The following is a 22855-nucleotide window of genomic DNA, read 5'->3' as shown; positions in this document are numbered from 1 at the left end:
GAAAAAATCTTGCAGTATTCCATGGTGAGTTGTCTTCTTAAAAATAATATCCAGGCCATTGCTAAATTATTACAAAAATATAAATTTTTTGAAGCACTTTTAGAAGTTCCACACACAGTGGTATTTTTAAAACACCAACCACTGCATAGTGCTTAAGATCATTTAAGATGAAATATATTCAGACCTAAAACTTTAGAATACTCAAAAGGCAGGGTAATGGCTGCTTTTTCATTGCAAATACATTTTTTTCTTCATAAGTGCAAAATACGAAGGTATTCAGCTAAATTTTGTATATCTTAATTCAAAAGGTGAAATTAGAATATAATCTCCTTATTTTTTATTTTAAGGCTATTTCCCATAAAAATTGGTATTTTTATCTGTAGGACCTTAATTGTCTATTCATTTGTTTTTTTCTTTTCGTTTATTTTCTTTAACAGAGAGTGCATTCTTGTGTCTTGTTAGAGTTTTTAATTCTCCTAACTTATTCCAAGACTTTCTGACACTGATAGTAAATAATGGGAAAGGCCTTATAGTAACTGCATCTTTTCATGTAGTCAGGATTTTTTTTTTTTTTTGGATAACTTTTTTTTACAATTTCCACTTGGTTCACAATATTATCCCATTATGACAACTCAATAAAAAATTGTAATCTGTTTACACCAAGACACTTATGTCAGCACAGTGCTTTTGCTGATATGATTTTACATTAGATTATAATATAATATTTGATTTGATTTACATATAGACTAATACCTATTTTATATATTTACACACATATATGAATATCTGCTAAATGTCATTAATTTGCATGGGGTGGTAGCTGATAACATGTGATCTTTCTGACCATTGACTATTCTTATGTGTGTCTAACGTACTTCTTAGAACAGATACTAGAACATCACACCTCTCATTATACAGTATTTTAAAGGTTATATTTTATTTTATTTATTTTTAAACATTTTTTATTGAGTAATAGTCATTTTACAATGTTATGACAAATTCCAGTGTAGAGCACAATTTTTCAGTTATACATGAACATACATATATTCATTGTCACTTTTTTTTTTGCTGTGAGTTACCACAAGATCTTGCATATATTTAAGATTCCACACATGAGTGATCTCACATGGTATTTCTCTTTCTCTTTCTGTACTGCTCCACCATGAATAACATTCTTTAGGAGCATCCATATCTCTGCAAATGGCGTTATGTAGTCAGTTTTTGTGGCTGAATAGTATCCCATCATATAAATATCCCACATCTTTATCCAGTCATCTGTTGATGGACATTTTAGGCTGTTTCCATGCCTTAGCTGTTGTAAATAGTGTAGAAAAATCAGCTGAAAACCTTATGGGGGTTCCCTTGTAACTCACTCTTTGTTTTTCTCTTGCTACCTTTAGGATCATTTCTTTATCCTTGAATCTGGCTATCTTGATTAGGATATGCCTTGGTGTGGGTCTGTTTCGGTTCTTCCTGCTTGGGACCCTCTGAGCCTCCTGTGCTTGGATATGATTCCTTCTTTAGGTTTGGGAAATTTTCAGTCATGAGTCCTTCCCATACCTTTTCAATCCACTTTGTTCTTTTTCCCCTTCTGGAACTCCTATTATGCATACATTGGCACAGTTTATATTACCCCATAGGTCCCGTATATTGTTTTGTTTTTCATTTGTTTTTCTCTCAGCTGTTCTGATTGGGTGCTTTCTGTTGTCCTGTCTTCTAGGTCACTTATTTATTCTTCTGTATTTTCTTGTCTGCTTTGCACAGCCTTTAGGTCAGCTCTCATCTCAGCCAATGAGTTTACTAATCCTACCTAGTTCTTCTTTATAGTTTCTATTTCATTTTTGATACATTTTATATACCTAAACACTATTTCTTTTAGTTCCTTCAGTACTTTGATCACTCTTTTTTGAAATCTTGATTTAATAGACCATCAATGTCTATTTCTTTGTTCATGCTTTCAGGGGATTTCTCTTGATCTTTTCATTGGGAGTGGTTTCTCTGCTTCTTCACATTGCTCATATCTCTCTGGCACCGTGGCTTAAGGAGTAGCAGTTACCTACTTATCCTGGAGATGGTGTGCCCTTAATGATTTTATCGAGAGGTCTTTGTGTCTTTGCCCTGCTTCATGAACTCAGCTTGCTGTTTCATAGGCCTTCTGTTGGCACCCTCATCTGTGCTGCTCTCAGTGGCTGTTGGCCAGCAGATTGTGCCCCCTCCTAACACTAGGTCAGGAGCTGAACTCTTATCCAGTGGGTGGGCAGGTCACTCCCCCTCCTGATGCCACAGTCAGATGCTGTGCTTAGGGGGAAGCAGGTGGGCAGATCACACCCTGTCCCAGCACTGTGGTCAGGTGCTGTGTTCCTGCCAGGAAGGTGGGTGGCTGCCCACCTGCCCTCTCCTGGTGCTGGTCGCTCCGCTGCTCTGTGCAGCTGCCTGCTCTGCCTCGGGTAGGCGGTCTGTAGGTGGGCTCAGGGAAGACCACGGAACAGCCCCGCCTACGCTCTGTGCCAAATCTGAGCTCCTTGTTTCCCTTGGCGGCACAAGTTCTCTGAGGTGTCAGGGTAGAAAAATCCTCTCTGCCTCAGGCTATAAACAAGTCTCAGTCCTGCCTAAAAGGTTGTGGGGCCCCCACGTGCAGATTCAGGTCTCAGCCCTGCCCCCGCCCTGGCAATATGCACAGGAGGAGATGGTAGCTGTGGCTGAGCCCTGCCTCTCTTCTTGCGAGATGTGCCAGTAATGGCACAGGTCTGAGGAGACAAAGGCTTCAGCACCCCTCCCCCTAGGGCACATGCCTGCTTATAGTTTTGTTTACCTTCTGAGTTAAAATTTACCTGACAATGAAATGTATAAATTAGGCTTTTGAGGTTCATCCTTGTATCAGTAGTTGATTCTTTTTTATTGTTGAATTGTATTCCATTGTTTGAATATACTATCATTTGTTTTATCCATTCTCCTACTGATAAATACTTAGGCTTTGGATATCTTTTTTTGCAAGCAAACATTTTTTTTAAAAAATGCAAATATAATATACATGCTTACATGTGAACATATCTTAAGTATACAGCTCAGTGATTTTTCACAAAGTAAACACATCTATGTAACCTTCATCCAGTCAAGAAACAGAACATTGCTGTTCCACTTTGGGTTTCTTCCCAGATACTATGGCACCCCTTTGATGGATTCACCATCCTAAATTCAGCCACCATGGATTGGTTTTTTTGCTTTTGAAATTTTTAGTCCCGTACATTCCACTCAACATTATGTAAGATTCATCCACTAGTGTTTTCTGTAAACTAGTATATTTATTTTTATTGCTTTAAAGTATACAACTTGTATGCATGTGCCACCACTTATGGTTATGTATTTATTGTTGACAGGTGTTTGGGTCATTTTCTATTTGGGGCTATAACAAATAGTGATTATGAGAATTTTCTGGATGTCCTTTTGTGCTCTGATGTAGAAGCTTCTGAAGGGTACACAGGGAGTGTGTGTTTGTATGTATGTATATGTGTGTGTGTGTACATATATACACACACACACATATACATATATAACTTTCATTCAAAAAGCCTACTTTCAAATTATTTGTAAGAATTTATATTCCCACTGGCCATGTGTAAGAGTCCCCATTGCATGTTACCCTCACCAATGCTTCATATGACTTAACAACTAACTATTCTAGTGGATGTCTAATGGTGTTCCAAGTGTGGTTTTAGTACGTATTTTTATTATTACTAACGAGCTCAGCCACTTTTCATAGCTTATTTGGATTTTTCTTTTTGTGTGTGAAGCACCTGTTCAGTTTTTTGCACATTTTAATATTGAGGTTTTGCCTTTTTCTCCACTGGTTTTTGTTCTCTATATGCCCTAGATACAAGTCTTTTGGTGGATACAGATATAGCAAATATATTTTCGCACCATGTGGCTTTTCACTTTCTTAATGGTATCTCTTGATAAAAATAATTCTTAATTTTACTGAAGTCCAACTTAAAACTCTTCTTTTATGTTTAGTGCTGTGTCCTGTTTAAGAACTCTTTGCCGCTTCAAAGTCATTAAAATATCTCCTACACTATTTTCTAGATGCTTTATTTTGGTGGGGGATTAGGTTATTTTAATGGAGGTACTGGGAGTTGAACCCAAGACCTTATGCATGCTAAGCACACATTCCACCTGAGCTTTACCCTCCCCCAGATGCTTTGCTTTTTGTTTCAAATTTATTAGATTTATAATCTATCTAAAATTACTGTTCATGTATGGTACAGGGTTTAATTCAATACTGTTCCATTGGTCTATATGTCTAACTTTAGGTAGTTATCACATAGACTTAATATTGTTTTATAATAAGTTCTTTAACATTGTTCTTTAATATCAGCTTGGCTATTGTTGGCTCTTCAAGCTTCTCTATGTATTTAGAATCAGCTTGTCAAGTTCTACAAAGAAACAGTAACAACAATTAAGTTTTGGGGATTTTGATGTGCACATATAAATCTTTGAATCAGTTGAAGGGGAACTGACATGTTTAAAATGTTGAACCCTCCAATCCATAAATTTGGATTACCTCCCCTATACTTATTTTTATCACTGCTGTTACAAATTATCACAAATTTTGCAGCTTAAAGCAACACAAACTTATTGTTTTATGATTCTGTAGGTCAAGTCAGGAACAGGTATCACTTGGCTAAAAATCAAGATGTCAGCAGGGCTGTATGCCCTTCTGTAAGTCAAAGGAAGAATTTATTTCCTTGTCTTTTCCGTCTTCTAGTGTTCACCCACATTTCTTTACCCATGACCCTTCCTCTATCTTCAAAGCTAACAGCTTTACAGCTTTCTAATCCTTCTTCCAAAGTCATATCTTTCTGACCACATCTGGGAAAGATTTTCAATTTTTAAGGACTCCTGTTGTTAGACTAGGCCCATGTAGATAATCCAGGCTAATCTCCCTGTCTCAGAGTCCTTAACCTGATACATCTGCAAAATACCCTTTGCCATGTAAAATAACATATTCACAGATTTCAGGATTAGAACATGGATATAGGTAGGGGTCAGTGTGGTGCACTATTCTGTTTATCAAACTGTTTAACATTTGATACTTTCTGACAAACGTATAAGATAGAAGATCCTGGTCATGTTTAGAATGCTTCCTCTGCAAAATATTGGGCACTGAGTTTATTTGAAAGGACTGAAAATAATATTACCACAGGAATGGTTTCCTAATTCTACTGACATTTACTTACTTTATACTTAAATACCCAAAATGGTCAGCCAGGAGTGGGATCTTGGCAAATAAAATAAAAGTATAATTCAAGCTTTTATCACTGAATTTATTAGCTAATTCTATTTTAGAAACAGACAGAAAATAAAACAATTTAGAGTAAGCCTGCTTGCTTATATATTAAGTGAAAATAAAGTTTTAAAAGCATGTCTGAATATGGGATAAAGTGAGCATCATAAAATGTAATGTTAATATTTAGTACCTGGAAATCTCAAACTCCCAATTTATAAACAAGTTCATACTGTATAGCACAGGGAACTATATCCAATAAAGTTTTGTAGTAACTTATGGTGAAAAAGAGTATGAAAATGAATATATGTATGTTCATGTATGACTGAAGCATTGTGCTGCACACCAGAAATTGACACAAAATTGGAAACTGACTACATATATATATATATATATATATATATATATATTTGAAAGGACTGAAAGGACTATATATACCAAGAAAAAAATTAGATTGCTAACCAATAAAAAATCTGTCAGTAATATAATGCTAGAAACCCTGAGACACAAAAGAAAATTTCAGGCATACATCTGTTTATAGAGTCATAGAAAAAATAGTGCCTATGCAAGTCCCTGATAAGCATGAGAAAATAGGAAAGGCAATATAAAAGTTCAAAATGCTTTGCTATGTAAGAGCTGCAACATGACTCAGACACAAACTTCAGTGGTCAAAATATCTATATAATTAATGATAACTTAAAGTAATTGAGGGCATCATTTTAAATGAGATAAAAATAGCTGCTCAATTTTCATATTACTAACCAAGTCATTTCTGTTTATAGTAGGTTTATATTATTTTTATATGTATTTATATTTTATAAAGACATATCAACTTAGATCCTGGCAGATAACTGACAGTGGAGCAACTGATTGATTTAAATGGGCATCACAGGCTTATCAGATTTCATATGCTTTAAATATACATTAGATATTAGCTGTCAGGAAGAGTTCAATTTTCATTTATTCTAACATAGCTGTGCCACAGGCAGGTTACTCTGTATTCACAATGGAGGATCATGATAGATATGAAGATATCAAGCCTTATTGATCTTCATAGGGGTGCTTTTATAAGAAAAGGAGAATAAAATAAAAAAAAAATCTAAAATACTACTTTTTTTATAGTGTTCTAACAGTTATATCTTTTATTTTTTAACTGAGTTATAGTCCATTTACAATGTTGTGTCAATTTCTGGTGTACAGCACAATTTTTCAGTCCTTTATGAATATACGTATATTTGTTTTCATATTTTTTCACCATGAGCTACTACAAATTCTTGAATATATTTCCCTGTGCTATACAGTATAAGCTTGTTTATCTATTCTATATATACCTGTCAGTATTTACAAATCTTGAACTTCCAGTCTGTCCCTACTCACACCCCTCCCCCCTGTAAAATACTATTAAATCAACATATATTTTTGAAGAATTATGAAAAATGGGAAACTATAAGTTGTTTCTTTAAATTGGAGCAAAGAGAACTACTTTAACTGGAAAAATACTTAAAATCTGGCAAGTTTTATGATTTCATGTTCACCCCTGACAGCTTTTCTTTCCTCCTTTCTCCTTCAATCTTTATTGGACCTTCTAAAGAATTAAATTACAAAAAAGAAAAAAAGAAAGAAAGAAAGAAAATTAAGAAACAGCTCTGCATCTAAAATAACCTCCTAACTGGAAAGATGGTATACTTTGTGAAAAATTTACAGCTGCCAACTTATGATCTATGTCTCTGTCCACACTGCCTTACTTGTTAGGGAGGGTCTTAAAAAAAAAGTAAAGAAAAATAGCAAATTATAATGGCTTTTACATTTTAAATGCTTTTCTATGTGTCTACAATCTGCTCTATCATGAGTTATTAAGATAAACATTATCAGCTATACTCTACTTTCCTATCATGCACATTGTGACTCTAAGAAGCACGCATGCTCTAACTTACCATCTGCTGGTGGTGTACAGGTTAATGCAGTTCTTTTGACAATATATGGTTTTGTAGTCTAGTTGTCTAACTACTACATAATGGAAAAGATGTAGAACTACTGGTACCACTGCCCTCGGTCTCTGTCATTTACCTTAAACATACCTGGAAAAGTAGATTCAAAAACTCATTGGCAAGAACATTTTTCACACTCCAGATCTGATATTCTTCTAGAGTTAAGATGGCCATTCTGAAAGAGAAACAATATTTAAGAATATCTTAAATCTTCATTTTCATATATTATTTGAATTAAATTTGTTTTATTAAACTTGCAATGGTCATTTGTCTGAAAGAAAACTAATGATTTAATGTAGATGCTGTGTATTCATCCGAAAGTAGGCCAGCAAGAATAAGTTCAAAAGTAACCAAACTCTGAAGTAGTCACTCATAACGTGGGCAATTTATCACCAAAAATCTTCCTCCAGTAAGACCTGGGAAATAACTCACAGTATCTTCTGGTTCAAGGTGAAGTTTACTAACAGAACCCACAAAAGGTTCTGGGTAGAGAAAAAGGACTATTTACTAACTTTGAAAGCATTTTTCCAAACTCTTTGGATTATGCCCTTTGACCCTAACAATTTTCTAAGATCTTTAAAACATCTGGCAATATTATTAGACTTCTTAAGAGATTTAAAAGAACTAAATATATATAATAAATGAGTATCTATATTAACATTTCCTCAAAATAAAATGTAACATTACTTTCACAAGTTGAGTAAAGCAGTATTTTTTTTTTTTTGGTGTCAAAGTGTACCAAAAATTACATTTATATACAGTAGACAATATTTCTTGGCAGGCAAAAATATAACCAAATGCTTCTTACTTCATGTTTTGAACAATCACCTTAACAATCCTAGATGAATAATAATGTTCTTAGCGTTTATTACTTAATTATATTTTTATTATCTAACGATTTATTATTTAAAGATATTTAATAATATTTACTATTAATGATATTCATGTATTCATTCAATATATATTACCATTTATTACAAGAAAAGATTTTAAAGCACTGTGATGGTAATTAATGGCTTTCATGATGCAACTTCCATTGAAGTATATTAACACCAATGTAATGGTACAAAATAATGGGTAATATTGTCACCGTCTAGTCACCAGTGACTATGGGTAATAGGTTTGGTTGAAAGGTCCAAAATCTATTCTAAATTTTTACCATTTCATTATTATGGTTACACGGAGATGGAGCAGCTAAATGATCTTTTTTTTTAATGTTCAAAAGTACAGCCATAAGAAGAAACTCGGTCTTATATAAAAATAGACAGCAATGATAACCTCCATACTTATCAAACACCCAGAAGAAAGGCGATGGAAATTGTATCTCTACATAAGGTATTTCCTAATAGAAACTTTCCTGTGTTTCTGTTTTCATATATACCAAATAGAAATGGCTACCTTAGTTTTGGGCAGAAAAGTAAATGAAGACGGTTATCTGAATTGCCAAACAAAGATCAAGCCCTGAAAAATTCATTTCTATTATTTATTTCTATTGAGTGTCAGTTAATAAGACTATGATGATTTCTTCTGGATTTGTGATTGAAAAAAATGTTACTTATTTTTCTAAGCCTGTGTAAGGCCACTATGGTCTACATCCTACCATTTGCAACTTGGTGCATGTCAACATTTGAATAGAAAGGGTCAAATTAACTCATATGTGTCTCACATATATGGATTATCTTCAGTTTCACAGGGATACATAGACATTAAGGCAAACCTATTATAATATCTTTAATAAATGTTTTGAAACTAAAAAAATTCAAGGCTTTATTCTTTGTAAAGTACATGCTTGTTTCTGCTATTATACACTTATTCTGGCTGCTATTAAAGAACTTAGGACAGACCCTCACCAATATTATTGAAAAAAAAATTTAAAAACTATATACACCACCCAGATTGAGATGAAAAATAATTTCCATCATCCCAGATATCCTATGCTCCTTCTCAGTTAACTCACCCATCTCCAAAATCACTATTGTAACACTTATTAACATTAGTTCTGTCTCTGTTCTAGAACTTCATATAAATTAAATTGTACAATGTGTTCTTTTATTGTGGCTTCTTTTGCTCAATATAAGTTTTGTCTTACCATAATGTATTAAACTGGGAGAAGTAAAGATTATAAACTACAGATGGCAAGGGCTGTCTCTACTTAATTTTTACAAAATGCCTAGCTTATAAAATATAATGTTTTTATGTAAATAACACTTAATGGAGTTGTTTAAAGGTCGAATGGGCTTTCCTTAGGGACAACTTGGAGTTATTGTAACCACAGGTCCAAATAAGCATTTAGCAGGGATGATGCAGAAGAGATTCAAGTATGTATATGTAACGTATGTATACCAATTCAGAATATAATAGAAAAGAATAAATTAGTCTCTGCTAGACTCACCTTTGTGGTGTCATGTGCATTCTATGTGTCTCTACAATGTTGGATAGATCCACAAGTAATTCCTTTAAAACCAGAAACCCAAATCAGTAGTTAGGAAAGAGAAGGTATCATTTTTATTAGACAGTAGCTGAAGTATAAAATATTTTTTCGGTCAAGTTTTGGTTTTTTTTAATTCCAGAAATAGATTGCTTGTTTACCTTAAAAATTTATGACAATTTTCCAGTGGTTTCATTTTTTTTTTACATAATACATTCAGTTTATTAAATTTTCTAAGGTAAATTCTCTTCCCAATTTTGCATCTTTGGCTATGAATATTTTGAGTAGCATAATATAGAACCTAGAAGTAGTAAGAAATCTTTTTCTCAACCTCTTTTAAAAAATTCTTCACTCTATGTTCCTGTTGGAAGTTTACATGCAAGAAGATGTATACAATCAGACTTTACCAGGGTATCATCGGTGCAGTTGTCCTTCCAGACCTCTGTGCAACCACGTGTCTCTCAGTTCAACCCTACAGAGAACTCCATCACCATCAACATCAAATACCTTGAAGCAAACTAAAGAAAAGAAACTCTTATGGAGGAAAATTACTTTTATATTCTGAAGTATAATACATTTTATTACAACCTGCCCTAGTGAAATTACTTAGTTCCTCAAACAACTACATTTTCCCAGAAAGTTCTCAAAAGCAAAACTTGAATTTGCTATGCACTGACAACTATTCACATATCATTTACATTGTATTTACAAATAATTACATTGTATTAGGTACTAAAAGTAATCTAGAGATGATTTAAATTATACAAGAGGATGTGCATAGATTATATGCAAATACTATGCCATTTTACATAAGGACATGAGCATCCATGGACTTGGTATCTGAGGGGGTCTCAGAACCAATCCTCAGCAGATAATGAGAGATGACTGTATAAAGATTTTGCCTCTCCAATGTAATTAATGTACACCCAATATTTTTGCCTAAGAACAATTTCAATTCTTCAATGAAGTTTATATACAACAAGCTAAAAATCCAAAATATCAGCACTTTGCTAATTAACGTCAATATCAGCAAAATTGCTAGTTAGTCTATTTGGTTAACTTCCACTAGTCCACTGGCAAAAAAATAAATTAAAAAAAAATTTAAGACAACAACGTCAATTGAGAAACAAAGACTTCAGCCTCTTTAATACCAGAACTTTAATGTGAACAAATAATCTATCACAAAGCCAGGTTAGAGTAATGGTATACTATCAGGGAAGATAAAAGAAATCTAAATTTTTAAGATTAAATAATTATCTACTTCACACACCCATGTAATAATTATGCTATTAAGTTAACTGAGTGCATCACAGTACAACATTACTAAAGAATATTGAACTATTAAGTATCATTCCCAAAATATGCAGTATTTGTGAAGCTGTATTTTAGAAAGATGCAGAGATAATGACCCTAGTGAATATGTAAGAATTAGGTTCCAATTAAATGTAAACTGCTGCATTTTCCTAAACAAATATGGTTAAGATTTAGGAATGTAATATGCTTATAAATTATGCCATAATATTTTAGATAGGTTTAAAAGATAAATTTAGTATTTAATAAAATTGTTTTATCATAAATTTAATTTTGCTAATAAAATATCAATATACACAGTGATAGAAAATAAGTTGAAATTCAAGTTAAGCAAGACAAATTTTCTATATAGACTACCAGAAAATATTTTCTATATGCTTAACATTTTCAAACACATCATGACTGATGTAGTTCATTTATCATGAATTGTACATTTATCTGGAAAATCAACCATTATTAATAACAAAGATCTTAAATTACTCCACAGTAAAAAAGAATAGATGATTGAACCTTTACACTGACGTCAGTAAAACCTTAGCAAGAGATTGCTATTTGCAAAAGGGATGAAAATTCAAGCCTTAATCAGATGATTTTTTACATGAATGGATGCTAATTTTTTTCTCTGTATAGCTTCCAAATTTTGTGATGTTTAACACACTTACATTTCTGTCTTTCAGCCAGAGGTCCTCTGCAACAAGCTGACAGCCCACAGGATATCTCCTTAAAATCTATGTGGCTGTCATGATTTTCACCAAAAGCATTAAATAAACCTGTAAAATAGGAACACAGACAGAATAAATCACAGCCAACAAACTTTCTGTTAATAATGACATCCCTATGAAAGGAGGCATGACTCGCATAAACTGATTTAGTTTTTAAAAGTTATCAGTAGTTTCCACTGTCTTAGGAAGTTTTTCCCCCACCCCCTGGCATAATTATAACCAACATTTAACTTCCTAGAAGAAAATACTATCATTTAGTGTTTGGTTTTGTCTGCATACCTGTCTCTATCTTATATTAATTCCAAAAGTCAAAAGTGATTGTAGAATGTAAAAAACAAAAATGTATTTTAAAAATTTAACTGGAAAAAAGTCAGAGACCACAATTATCCTAATTTGGAAAGACTAAGAAGAAAAAGGAAAAAAGAAGAAGAAAAGTTGAACTGTATCAAAGATATACTGTGTTGTTATTAATGAGCTACATACAGCTCCTTCATGAAGCAAAGAAAACTAACACACTATATTATAAGAGACAGAAATTCTGTACTGCAGTCTTCATTGTACCACTTAATCTGTATAACTAAATATATTAAATTTCAGAAATAAAGGGCAATTTATAATCTAATCATGTGGTTTTTAAACTTTTCCTAAAAAATAAATGGAATCATTTTATTTTCAAATGAAATGATTTCTCAATCTCTAATTATAAAAAGGTAAAAACATAACTGCACTGCTGAAGTGGAAACCCTGTCTGTTCTAGCTCCCCTAACAAATAAATATTTCTAAAACACACTAGAAACCTGAAGAATACAGACTGTCTATTTCAAGAATCTAATTCTGTGCCCTCAAAGAGCAGAAAATTGAAGGTAAGAAGTAGTTAAATGACTTGCTAAAAGTAAGAAATTTTTTTTAAAAAGGTCTGAATCAGAAGAAGAACCCAAGCTTTCAGATTTCAAATACAGTTTTTGTGATTATCACCCACAACTGCTCCTTGTAAACCTCATTTAAAATATATATATATATATATATATATATAGTAGTGAAAAGTTTAGAGCTAAGTGGGGACCTTAGAGATGGTCTAGTGGTTTCTTAATTTTTTAAGGGTGGGGGAAGTATACAGCAGTGGAACCTTCTTCTATATAAAAGAAATACAATAGACACTCCTCAGCTGAGGAAGAGGTGGGGTCATGTGTGGAAGCTAGAGCTTTGCCTATTCAGTGTCCACCACCCTGACCCTGCACCAGATGCTGAGGCACCACACCGGAGCACACTTTCATAATGATTGTCTTGGTCAAACTGATTTTATATATGAGAATATTCAAGTGCAGAAAGGTAAACCGACTTACACAAGGCTCCAAAGGTGGAACAAGGCTCAGGTGTTTAGCAAAGAACATTTGTAGAAAATAGAAGGATTCCCACCTTCACTCAGAGATGGACGAATTGGTGGTGAAGCCAATGGGCCAAATGTCTCTAAATCAAATCATCCAGTTCAGGATTGAGCCCTCAGCAACCAATAGCATTTCTCCAGATGAATGATGTCTGATTCTTCCACTGACAATCAAATCAAACAAGATTATAAAATCTCACTCTTCTCTTCTGGACAATTAATTAGTTCATCCTGATAATGTAACTTCTAAATACACATTTTAATTTCCCAGTTAAACTGTTAAAAAACTACCTAAAACAAAAACTCTGAAAGTCAAATATATTGTATCTAAAGTGGCATGAAAATTAAATTCAAATTAATGTAAAAGAGGCTTTAGAATGGGAAAAAATTTGCAATTTCCCATTAAGCAGGCTGTTTAATTCCAACATGTAAAATAATAAACTAAGATACTTATTTTTTGCTTCCCACACTTTTATCTGTGATTTTAATCTCTATCTTGGATTTGAAAATTCTTGATCATAGTCTCTCCTGGCTACACAGGTAACACACTAATAGCAGAAACTATGTTTGATTTATACTGTCACTATGGTAACCACTTACACATTTAATACTTATTAAATAAATGTACAAAGGGGATAGACCTAAGCTTCTCCTTCTTGGCCCTAAAATTCTTACTACTCCTCCTATAAAGGCAGGAGCCTCCTCTGTAGGACAGAGAGTAAATGTATCTCATGAGAAGGATTCCCCAACAAGGGCTGTCTTTTCAGCGTGCTTTTAGATGTTTTTATGGGACATTTCAATAAAAGGATCAAGGACCTAAGCTTCCCAGTATGGTGGGCGTTGTGATGGGCATGGGAGGATGCTCACTTGGGAGGATGAGATGTTAAAGACACTAACAGTGAAAAGGACAGGGCAAGATGAAGGGCGATTGGGAAACAGGACCACAGAGATGTGACATCTACTTCCCACTGTCATCTAAGTGATACCTACTTGAAAGAAACATTTCTACAGTTAAATTCTATAATGGGGGGTTATTTAAATGAAGCACAAATATACTCAATGAGTAGATCACATAATTTTTAGAGATTCAGAGTGCAGTAGCATTTTCAGAGTAGTTTTTACATCAATAACTAGTATTTATAAATTCCTGTGTGCTAAACAAGTATGTGGAATTATTTCCATTTTGCTTTTAGACTTACTACAGCTTAACGTATTCACTGCACTGATACAGAGTAATTTTTCTAATGAATAAAAATGATAATGTACAACCTTGTTAAAGATTCTTTAATTTCACCATCACCAGATTTATGAACATTTAGGCCTATGTGTCAGGCCCCGTTTCTTACCAGCTTTTTCACCAACACCTTACATTGAGGTTATATTGCATTACCCAGAGGTCAGGAAATGTTCTTTCACACATCCACATCTTTATTAGGTCCTGTGTCCTCTGAGGAGAAACATTCTCCCCACTTTCACATCCTTCCATTTTACAGCCTAACCACTAATCCTTCTCTAAACACCTTCTAATGCTTTCCAACCTCACCAGCTACCCTAGGATTTTAACTTCTCTCTTCTGCAACTGTCCTCCACTGTATATAGTATCCAATATTCAAGTGAAGTATGAGTCCTCATTTACAGGTCTGTGGCCTCTCTAGATTACAAAGTATTTGGATTCAGTAACCTTGTCCTTTTATCACTTTTGCTGCTAGAGTTCCTTTCATAGGACCTGATACATAGTAACCACACAATAAATACTTCCTGAATGAATAAATGAATGAATGAATGAATAGCCAAGGCAATCTTCACAGCCAAGGCTTCCCCAACCCAGCTCAGTATTCTTTCTGTTATATCAAAGAGACTCTGCCCCATGAAACAATAGACCCTGCACATTTTAACAAATGTATACAATTATTAGGAACTATTATTAGAACAGAGACTAGCACTACTGTTCTCATAGTTATGTCACATAAGTAGTGTATTAAAGCTCGTTCTGATTTCTTGTTTATACAAATCAGCTATGTCTGTCACCAGTTTAAATGTTAGTAATTTAGAAAACAAAAGTTATTGATTTATCTACTCATCAGAAATCATTACAACAGATCTATTTACATACCTCTTCTGTCAGTTTATATACCAACTGGAAAAGAAGGGGTGTACAGTCAACTCTGAGAGTATAATTGCCTGCAAAATAAATAAGAGAGAATTTTAATACCTCCAAATGGACTACAAACCTGTATTTAATTCTAACTTTATTTTCTAATTATAAACAATATATAACAGATTTCAAATTCAAGGCATCATTCCTGGAGAATTAAAAATAGGGTGGACCTTACAGATTATCATATTCAGTGAAGTATGTCAGACAGAGAAAGGCAAATATCACATTCTATCACTTATATGTGGAATGTAAACAAACAAAAAAATGATACAAATGAACTTATTTACAAACCAGAAATAGACTCATGACATAGAAAAGAAACTATGGTTACCCAAGGGGAAAGGGGGAAGGGAAGAGATATGTTAGGAGTTCAGGATTAACAGATATACACTATTATATATGAAACAGATAACCAACAAGGACCTACTGTATAGTACAGGGAATTATATTCAGTATCTTATAATAACCTATAATGGAAAAGAATCTAAAAACAATGTATATGTATATGTATATGTATATGTATATGTATATAACTGAGTAACTTTGCTGTACACGTGAAACTAATATTACAAATCAAATGTACTTCAGTAAAAAGAAATAAATAAAATTTTAGAATAGACAGATAGGTAGGGAGATAAATAGACAGGCAGACAGTCTGGCTAAAACTAAAACACAAGGTGGAAATAACTATTCAGGAGCCAGAGAGGCTGCAGCACACACTCAGGATAGGAGACTGCAGAGGCGGACTCTGCTGCTAAGGCTGCAGCTCCTGCAGTAAAAGTAAGGGTCATTGCTCATTACGGCAGCAGTACCTAGGGGTCTTTGGCAAAGGAAGTGGTAAGGCCATAATGTTCATGTTTTTATTCATTTATTCAATTCAATATGAAGACTTTAGACTAGAGCATGTCAGTAACTAACATGTGTCCTGTGACACTTACCTAGAAATAACCATAATACGATGAAAGCCTACAGATGCACATGCCACATGTCAGGGTCAAAAGGAAGTTTGTAGTGGGTGCTTATTTCAGAGTTGTTCCAATACATACAGGAACTATTTCTGTATGAAATATTTTAGCCCAACTTTTAAAAATAGCTCCACAGGAAGAATGTCAAAAGTACTAAAGTTTTAAGTAGTAATCCAAGATAGGCAAATGGTAAATATACTAAAGAAATTAGGATCAATAGCTTAGTTATGAATCATATTGATTCATTTGAATCATAATAATGTTCTCTCTGGTAAAATGGAGAAATGGAGGTATTATTGAGGCATCTCATAGAAAGAGGATAATCCTAGTTTATGAGTTGGAGTTGATAGACTTAAATACTGGTATACTATTTAATGACAATCTGAAATAAAATTTACCTTCTGTGTATGAGTCTGCATTGATATATGCAACCTCTCTCTCCTGGAGTGTTTTCACATTCTCCTGTAGTTGAAGCAAAGCAGTCACTTAACTCACAGCATTTACAATTTTGGAAATACAAGCAAAACAAATTAATTCAGTAAAAGAGTGGTTTGCAGATACCATTATAAATCAAACACCTATGCTTTTGACCATAATTTTAAGAAAATGCTATTAACTGGTTGATAATATTAATGCAATTAAAACAAGAAAGAAAAATATTAGTGATGCTGTAGCCACTGTTAATAGCAACAGCAGGGAGACCCAGAGGAAAACTGCCCCTGATCCCCTGCACCATAATATGAAGGGGGAAGGCTCGGAGATGCTCAGCCTCACCCTGGATCTACTGGAAGAGGACTGCTCAAAGTAAGGCCTGGAAATCTGTATTTTTAAAAGGTGTCTCTGGAAATCCTTACAGACATTAAAGTATGAGATCCCTTGATGTTGGGGATCCAAGTAACTTTACCATATTAAAAGTGAGGAAGTTGGAAATTTGATTTATCAAGAATTTTTTGAAAGAGAAGATATTGATGAAAAAGAAAAATATAGGAGGGGAGGATAGAGAAAAAAACTCGAGGGAGAGAAGAGTGGCTATTAGGACAAAGACAAGACATTTCTCACACGTACATGCACACACGCACACACATTCTAGAAAAATACAGCAGAAGAAGACTAATGCCATCACACAACATGGGAATATGCAGAGAGAACTCTTTTCTTCTCTCTGTTTCTCTCTCTCTCTCTAGCTTGCTACCTTATAAAAGCAGTTACAGTAAAAACATTTAAAGCTGTGAGTTGTCATCCCACAAATGAGAATTTTCACCTCTGCGCTTGACCACATGGGATAGATGACAGCTGATTCTGCGGCAGAGTATCCATTATGACAGAGCTACAGTAGAAATAAAAAAGATTCCTTAATTATATGTAAAGGTAAATGTGCTGCTGAATATGATTAAGAAGCTAGTAGAAAATGGGAAACAATATTCAAATTGTCTTTTAACTCACATGAATTTAAATTAATGCAAGGCATATTATCTTGTATCTTGGATTTATTTTATCTGTATTTTAAGCTGCTTAAATTATAAAAAGACACATGTATTTCTATATACATGTGTTCACAAGAAATTACATATTTCTAAAAGTAAATGACCTTAATGAATAAGCTCTGATTCATCTAAATAAGTGTATTATGAAATGCATGTTCATAACAACAACATAATAATGACTTTGCCATATAAATGGAATCAAATGTGATACAAGTAAATGTGATTTTATTCCCATACTTATTTGATTCATATTATTATTTTAAAGTATGCAGAAATGAGTCAGAAGGAAAGCATTTTAAAAACCATTCACAATAATAAGAAAGATATGACATTCTTTAAATCAATTCTATAAAATTTGGACTCATAAATGAACAAAACAGAGGATAGTCACAGGAAAGTGCTTTTTGGTGCGCCTGCCTTTAAAAAAATACACAAGCCTACCTTGAACATGTAAGAACTTAGAGTTACTGGACAGAGAGCATAAGGGAAGAAGATGAAAGAAGGGGGTCTATGAGAGACACTTTAAAATAAAGCATTAAGAGCCAGTGACAAATGAAAATTAATCATAATTGAATTAAAAATAAATCCTTGAAATTTTAGAGTAATTCAATTTACAAAATCATTGTATTACACTCCCCAACCAGGCACTTTTGTAAATGGTAAAATATACCTATGGTTACAATTTAGTGTTGAATCCATAAAGGAGAGACTATAATCAGAGTATAGTCATCTAAAAAGAGCATGTTGTTTTCCTGGATAGAAGAAATCCAAGGAAAGTGTAAAAACTTGAAAATTAATGCCAAGGATCTAAATCAGATTTTCAATAGGCTAATTCACTTGTCAGAAGTAGTTTCCTAGGTTTGACTATTTTCTGAGCTTACAGATTTTACTTACTTATCACAAAACCAATATAAATAGAAACTAAAATATTTTAAAAATAATGAAAAAATTGGTTTGTGCTTAGTAATTAAGAGGTTGTTCTGTTTTGCCAAACTGATGTAAAAGCAAAAACAAACTCTATTTCTTAAATTTTCCTGTTTTTATCCAATTTAAAACAGTATCAGGTAATGGAACACATCTGTGATTACCCTGAGATACATGTTGACCAAGAAGATATGTTTACTGTCTTAGTTACCTCAGCCCATTTGTGGAACCCAGAAGTCCAAATTTTTCTGCATCCCAGCTGGCAAAAATGGCAGTTCTTCTCAGTCTTCAGCTTGAAATCATTGTTAACATACATGGTTAGGTACATCTGCCTAAAAACAAAGGAAAATTCACTGAAGTCACTTTCTGTCATCACTTGCCATGGAAACATTATTTACCTCTACTAATCAGTTTTCCAAAATTCTGGACAACTTCTTATAAATCAGCAGTTCCACTGGTTAGGTCAATACCTCCAAATACCCAGAAGTCCTGATGATCTCCCAGAATAACACATCTGTCTGGAAAGGAAGGCATTCAAAAGAATGACAACTTAGAATGTATTATAAAGAGCAGTAATTTATGTTTTTAAATTAAACTTCCTCCTGCTTGAGTTTCCTCCATAGAAAACATCAAGGTACTGTCTCCTTTTAGAATTTACCTTTTTTCCCCCACATTTAATTATATCACATCAACCAGGAAAAAAATATTAAGAGTTGATTAAGATTTACCTTCTCTTACTCCTGTAATCTTTGTAAAAACAAAATGTTTTAAGACATTTTAAAAAATTCACCAACTCACCAAGTTTCACAGATCCTCAGGTAGTTCTGATTACATCATAAATGCTTGTGACTTTCTTGAAGTTATGAACATGCATTTTAACCTTCCTAGAATTTCACAAAGGGAACAAATTACTTCACATAGAGCATTATGTCTAACAGGTTCCTTCCAATGTTTTATTATAAGTCTCAGAAGTACAGAAAACTGTTTAATAAGATGATAAATTCCCATATGCCCACCACCTAAATTCAATCATTGTTAATACTGTTGAACTATTTGCAAGCGAGTTGTGCAAATCATGACAGTTGTCTCCTATGTATTTAAGAATGCACCTTACGGTGAAATCAAATAAAAAAATCAGTATTTTATATTTTTCCTCCCTCATAGCTCTATTGTTGGTATTTATTTAAACTCCAAAATTATTACTCAACATGAAAAAGAATCTTGTTCTTAGCAATTTTTTAAAAAAAAAAATGTGTATTTGTCCATTTAGAGCTCAAATCAATTAAGGGATATAAGCCCCAGGTGCTTTTTTTTGGTATTTTGACCAGGGAAGATTTCTGTTTCTGACTTTTCTCTTAAACTGTTACTGAAGCTACATGCTCTGTTTTCCTTGTGTCTGTATGTATCTGTTTATAAATCACATTTTTCATTGTGTACCTCTAGAGGGTATTAATACATGAGATAATAAAGTCTCCTATGTTAAAGGAACTCTGTTCTAATTGAGTTAAATAAACACTTTTTAAAAATTCTTATAAAATAAAACTGAACTTCTAATACCTTAAGAGTTCTGAAATTTTAAAACAAGCTTCTTACAGAACTTATAAAATACTTGCAGAATCCAAATTCAAATTGCTAAGGCAAATCATTAATCAACAAGGCTCATTCAACCATTTTAGTTTAATAAAAAACAGCTATCTCCTCTCTGATTCATCAGTGTGAAGTTTCCCTTTCCCTCTACATTTCAAGCCAGTCAAACTAAAGTTCTGATCATGCCATGCTCTTTCCCAGCCCTGCACAAGCTGTCCTCTGCAGCTGGCGTTTACTGCCTGTCTTGATTCCGTGGAAAACTTACTGTTTGTGTAAAATTAAGCTCAATGAGCACATGTTCTGTGGTCATGCCTCCTTAATACCAGAACTGTCTGGGGTTAGTAACAGTAACGACTATGATGGTAGGCGCACTGGGCCATGTAGCAGTTACGCGTTCACCACTGTGACCACTTAACCCTCCCCCGCAGAAGTGATCGGTGAACTTCGCTCCTTTCCCCCTTCTCTCCTACTCCTTCCCTTAAGTTAACCTAGTATTTTGCATGTACAGTGTTTTGACAGTTATCTGAAACACTGTTTTAAACCGTCAGTTGAAAAGGGAAGACAAAATGTTACACCTGGCCCAGAGGAGGAGAGGGGTGGGGAGTGGCTCAGAGAAAGCCGAACAGGACGCGCGGCCCCCGATCACAACACAGCCCTGTTCCTTCCCGAGTTTCGCAGCCGGGAAAGCAGAGCCGTGGGGCCCGGACCGCTTCGGGGCCTTCGTGGGAGGCCGAGGGAGGGACGGAGACCCGCGCAGGGCTGGGGAGGGGCCCGCAGGGACTCACCGTCTGTGCAGCGGCTCCTGACCCACAGCTGGGCGGGCGGCGGTGGCGGTTGAGGCGGCGGTGCCGGCTGAAGGGGCTGAGGCGGCAGCAGTGGAGGTACCGGCTGAGGGGGCCGAGGCGGCGGCGGCGGCTGCGGTGCCGGCTGAGGGGGCTGGGGGGTCGGCGGCTGCGGTGACGGCTGAGGGGGGTGGGCGGGCGGCGGTGGCGGTTGAGGCTGCGATGCCGGCTGAAGGGGCTGAGACGGCGTCGGCGGCCGTGCCTGCTGAGGCGGCATCGGCACCGGTACCGGCTGAAGCGGTGGCGGCTGCGATGCCGGGTGAGGGGGCTGGAGGTTCGGCGGCTGCGGTGCAGGCTGAGGGGGCTGGGCGGGCGGCGGTGGCGGTAGAGGCTGCGGTGCCGGCTGAAGGGGCTGAGGCGGCATCGGCGGCGTTACCTGCTGAGGCGGCTGTTCCGGCTGAGGGGTCCAAGGCGGCGGCGGCTGCGGTGCCAGCTGAGGGGGCTGGGCGGGCGGCGGTGCCGGTAGAGGCGGCTGTTCCGGCTGAGGGGGCCGAGGCGGCGGCGGCTGCGGTGCCGGCTGAAGGGGCTGAGGCGGCATCGGCGGCGGTCCCGGCTGAAGCGGCGGCGGCTGCGGGGCCAGCTGAGGGGGCTGGGCGGGCGGCGGTGCCGGTAGAGGCGGCTGTTCCGGCTGAGGGGGCCGAGGCGGCGGCGGCTGCGGTGCCGGCTGAAGGGGCTGAGGCGGCGGCAGCTGCAGTGCCGGCTGAAGGGGCTGAAGCGGCGGCGGTTGCGGGGCCGGCTGAGGGGGCTGGGAGGGCGGCGATGGCGGTTGAGGCTGCGATGCCGGCTGAAGGGGCTGAGACGGCGTCGGCGGCCGTGCCTGCTGAGGCGGCATCGGCGCAGGTACCGGCTGAAGCGGTGGCGGCTGCGGTGCCGGGTGAGGGGGCTGGAGGTTCGGCGGCTGCGGTGCCGGCTGAGGGGGCTGGGCGGGCGGCGGTGGCGGTAGAGGCTGCGATGCCGGCTGAAGGGGCCGAGGCGGCGGCGGCTGCGGTGCCGGGTGAAGGGGCCGAGGCGGCGGCGGCGGCGGTGCCGGCTGAGGGGGCTGGGCGGGCGGCGGTGGCGGTAGAGGCTGCGGTGCCGGCTGAAGGGGCCGAGGCGGCATCGGCGGCGTTACCTGCTGAGGCGGCTGTTCCGGCTGAGGGGGCCGAGGCGGCGGCGGCTGCAGTGCCGGCTGAAGGGGCCGAGTCGGCGGCGGCTGCGGTGCCGGCTAAAGGGGCCGAGGCGGCGGCGGCGGCGGTATCGGCTGAAGCAGCGGCGGCTGCGGTGCCAGCTGAGGGGGCTGGGCGGGCGGCGGTGCCGGTAGAGGCGGCTGTTCCGGCTGAGGGGGCCGAGGCGGCGGCGGCTGCGGTGCCGGCTGAGGGGGCTGGGCGGGCGGCGGTGGCGGTAGAGGCTGCGATGCCAGCTGAAGGGGCCGAGGCGGCGGCGGCTGCGGTGCCGGCTGAAGGGGCCGAGGCGGCGGCGGCGGCGGTACCGGCTGAAGCAGCGGCGGCTGCGGTGCCAGCTGAGGGGGCTGGGCGGTCGGCGATGGCGGTAGAGGCTGCGGTGCCGGCTGAAGGGGCTGAGGCGGCATCGGCGGCGTTACCTGCTGAGGCGGCTGTTCCGGCTGAGGGGGCCGAGGCGGCGGCGGCTGCGGTGCCGGCTGAAGGGGCTGAAGCGGCGACGGTTGCGGTGCCGGCTGAGGGGGCTGGGAGGGCGGCGATGGCGGTTGAGGCTGCGATGCCGGCTGAAGGGGCTGAGACGGCGTCGGCGGCCGTGCCTGCTGAGGCGGCATCGGCGCAGGTACC

At 37.5% G+C, this 22855-nt stretch overlaps 1 protein-coding gene across 3 annotated transcripts in view; it reads right to left on the bottom strand.

Annotated features, from left to right (window-relative positions):
• LOC140692806 (uncharacterized) overlaps nt 1-21174 on the bottom strand; it is a 93093-nt gene extending 71919 nt beyond the window's left edge. Inside the window, exons 1-12 of one of the 3 annotated variants that reach the window (XM_072957083.1) lie at nt 21018-21174; nt 19444-19529; nt 19116-19163; nt 18857-18977; nt 17499-17564; nt 16636-16699; nt 15228-15295; nt 13147-13278; nt 11671-11778; nt 10105-10215; nt 9662-9723; nt 7360-7444 (exon numbers count right to left, since the gene is read on the bottom strand). In XM_072957083.1, the coding sequence (XP_072813184.1) occupies nt 13231-13278; nt 15228-15295; nt 16636-16699; nt 17499-17564; nt 18857-18977; nt 19116-19159 (411 nt within the window). In that variant the 5' untranslated portion in view covers nt 19160-19163; nt 19444-19529; nt 21018-21174 and the 3' untranslated portion in view covers nt 7360-7444; nt 9662-9723; nt 10105-10215; nt 11671-11778; nt 13147-13230. Of the gene's footprint in view, nt 1-4159; nt 4431-7359; nt 7445-9661; nt 9724-10104; nt 10216-11670; nt 11779-13146; nt 13279-15227; nt 15296-16635; nt 16700-17498; nt 17565-18856; nt 19170-19443; nt 19530-21017 lie in introns of those variants that run through there. The other 2 variants (XM_072957080.1, XM_072957081.1) reach the window with 2 other exon arrangements.
• Between the last annotated feature and the right edge of the window lie 1681 nt (nt 21175-22855).

Source organism: Vicugna pacos, unplaced genomic scaffold, assembly GCF_048564905.1.
Source record: "Vicugna pacos unplaced genomic scaffold, VicPac4 scaffold_17, whole genome shotgun sequence".
In the NCBI taxonomy this organism is placed as follows: Eukaryota; Metazoa; Chordata; class Mammalia; order Artiodactyla; family Camelidae; genus Vicugna; species Vicugna pacos.
The sequence above is the reverse complement of the archived record's forward strand: the minus strand, read 5'-3'. Positions and strand labels throughout refer to the sequence as shown.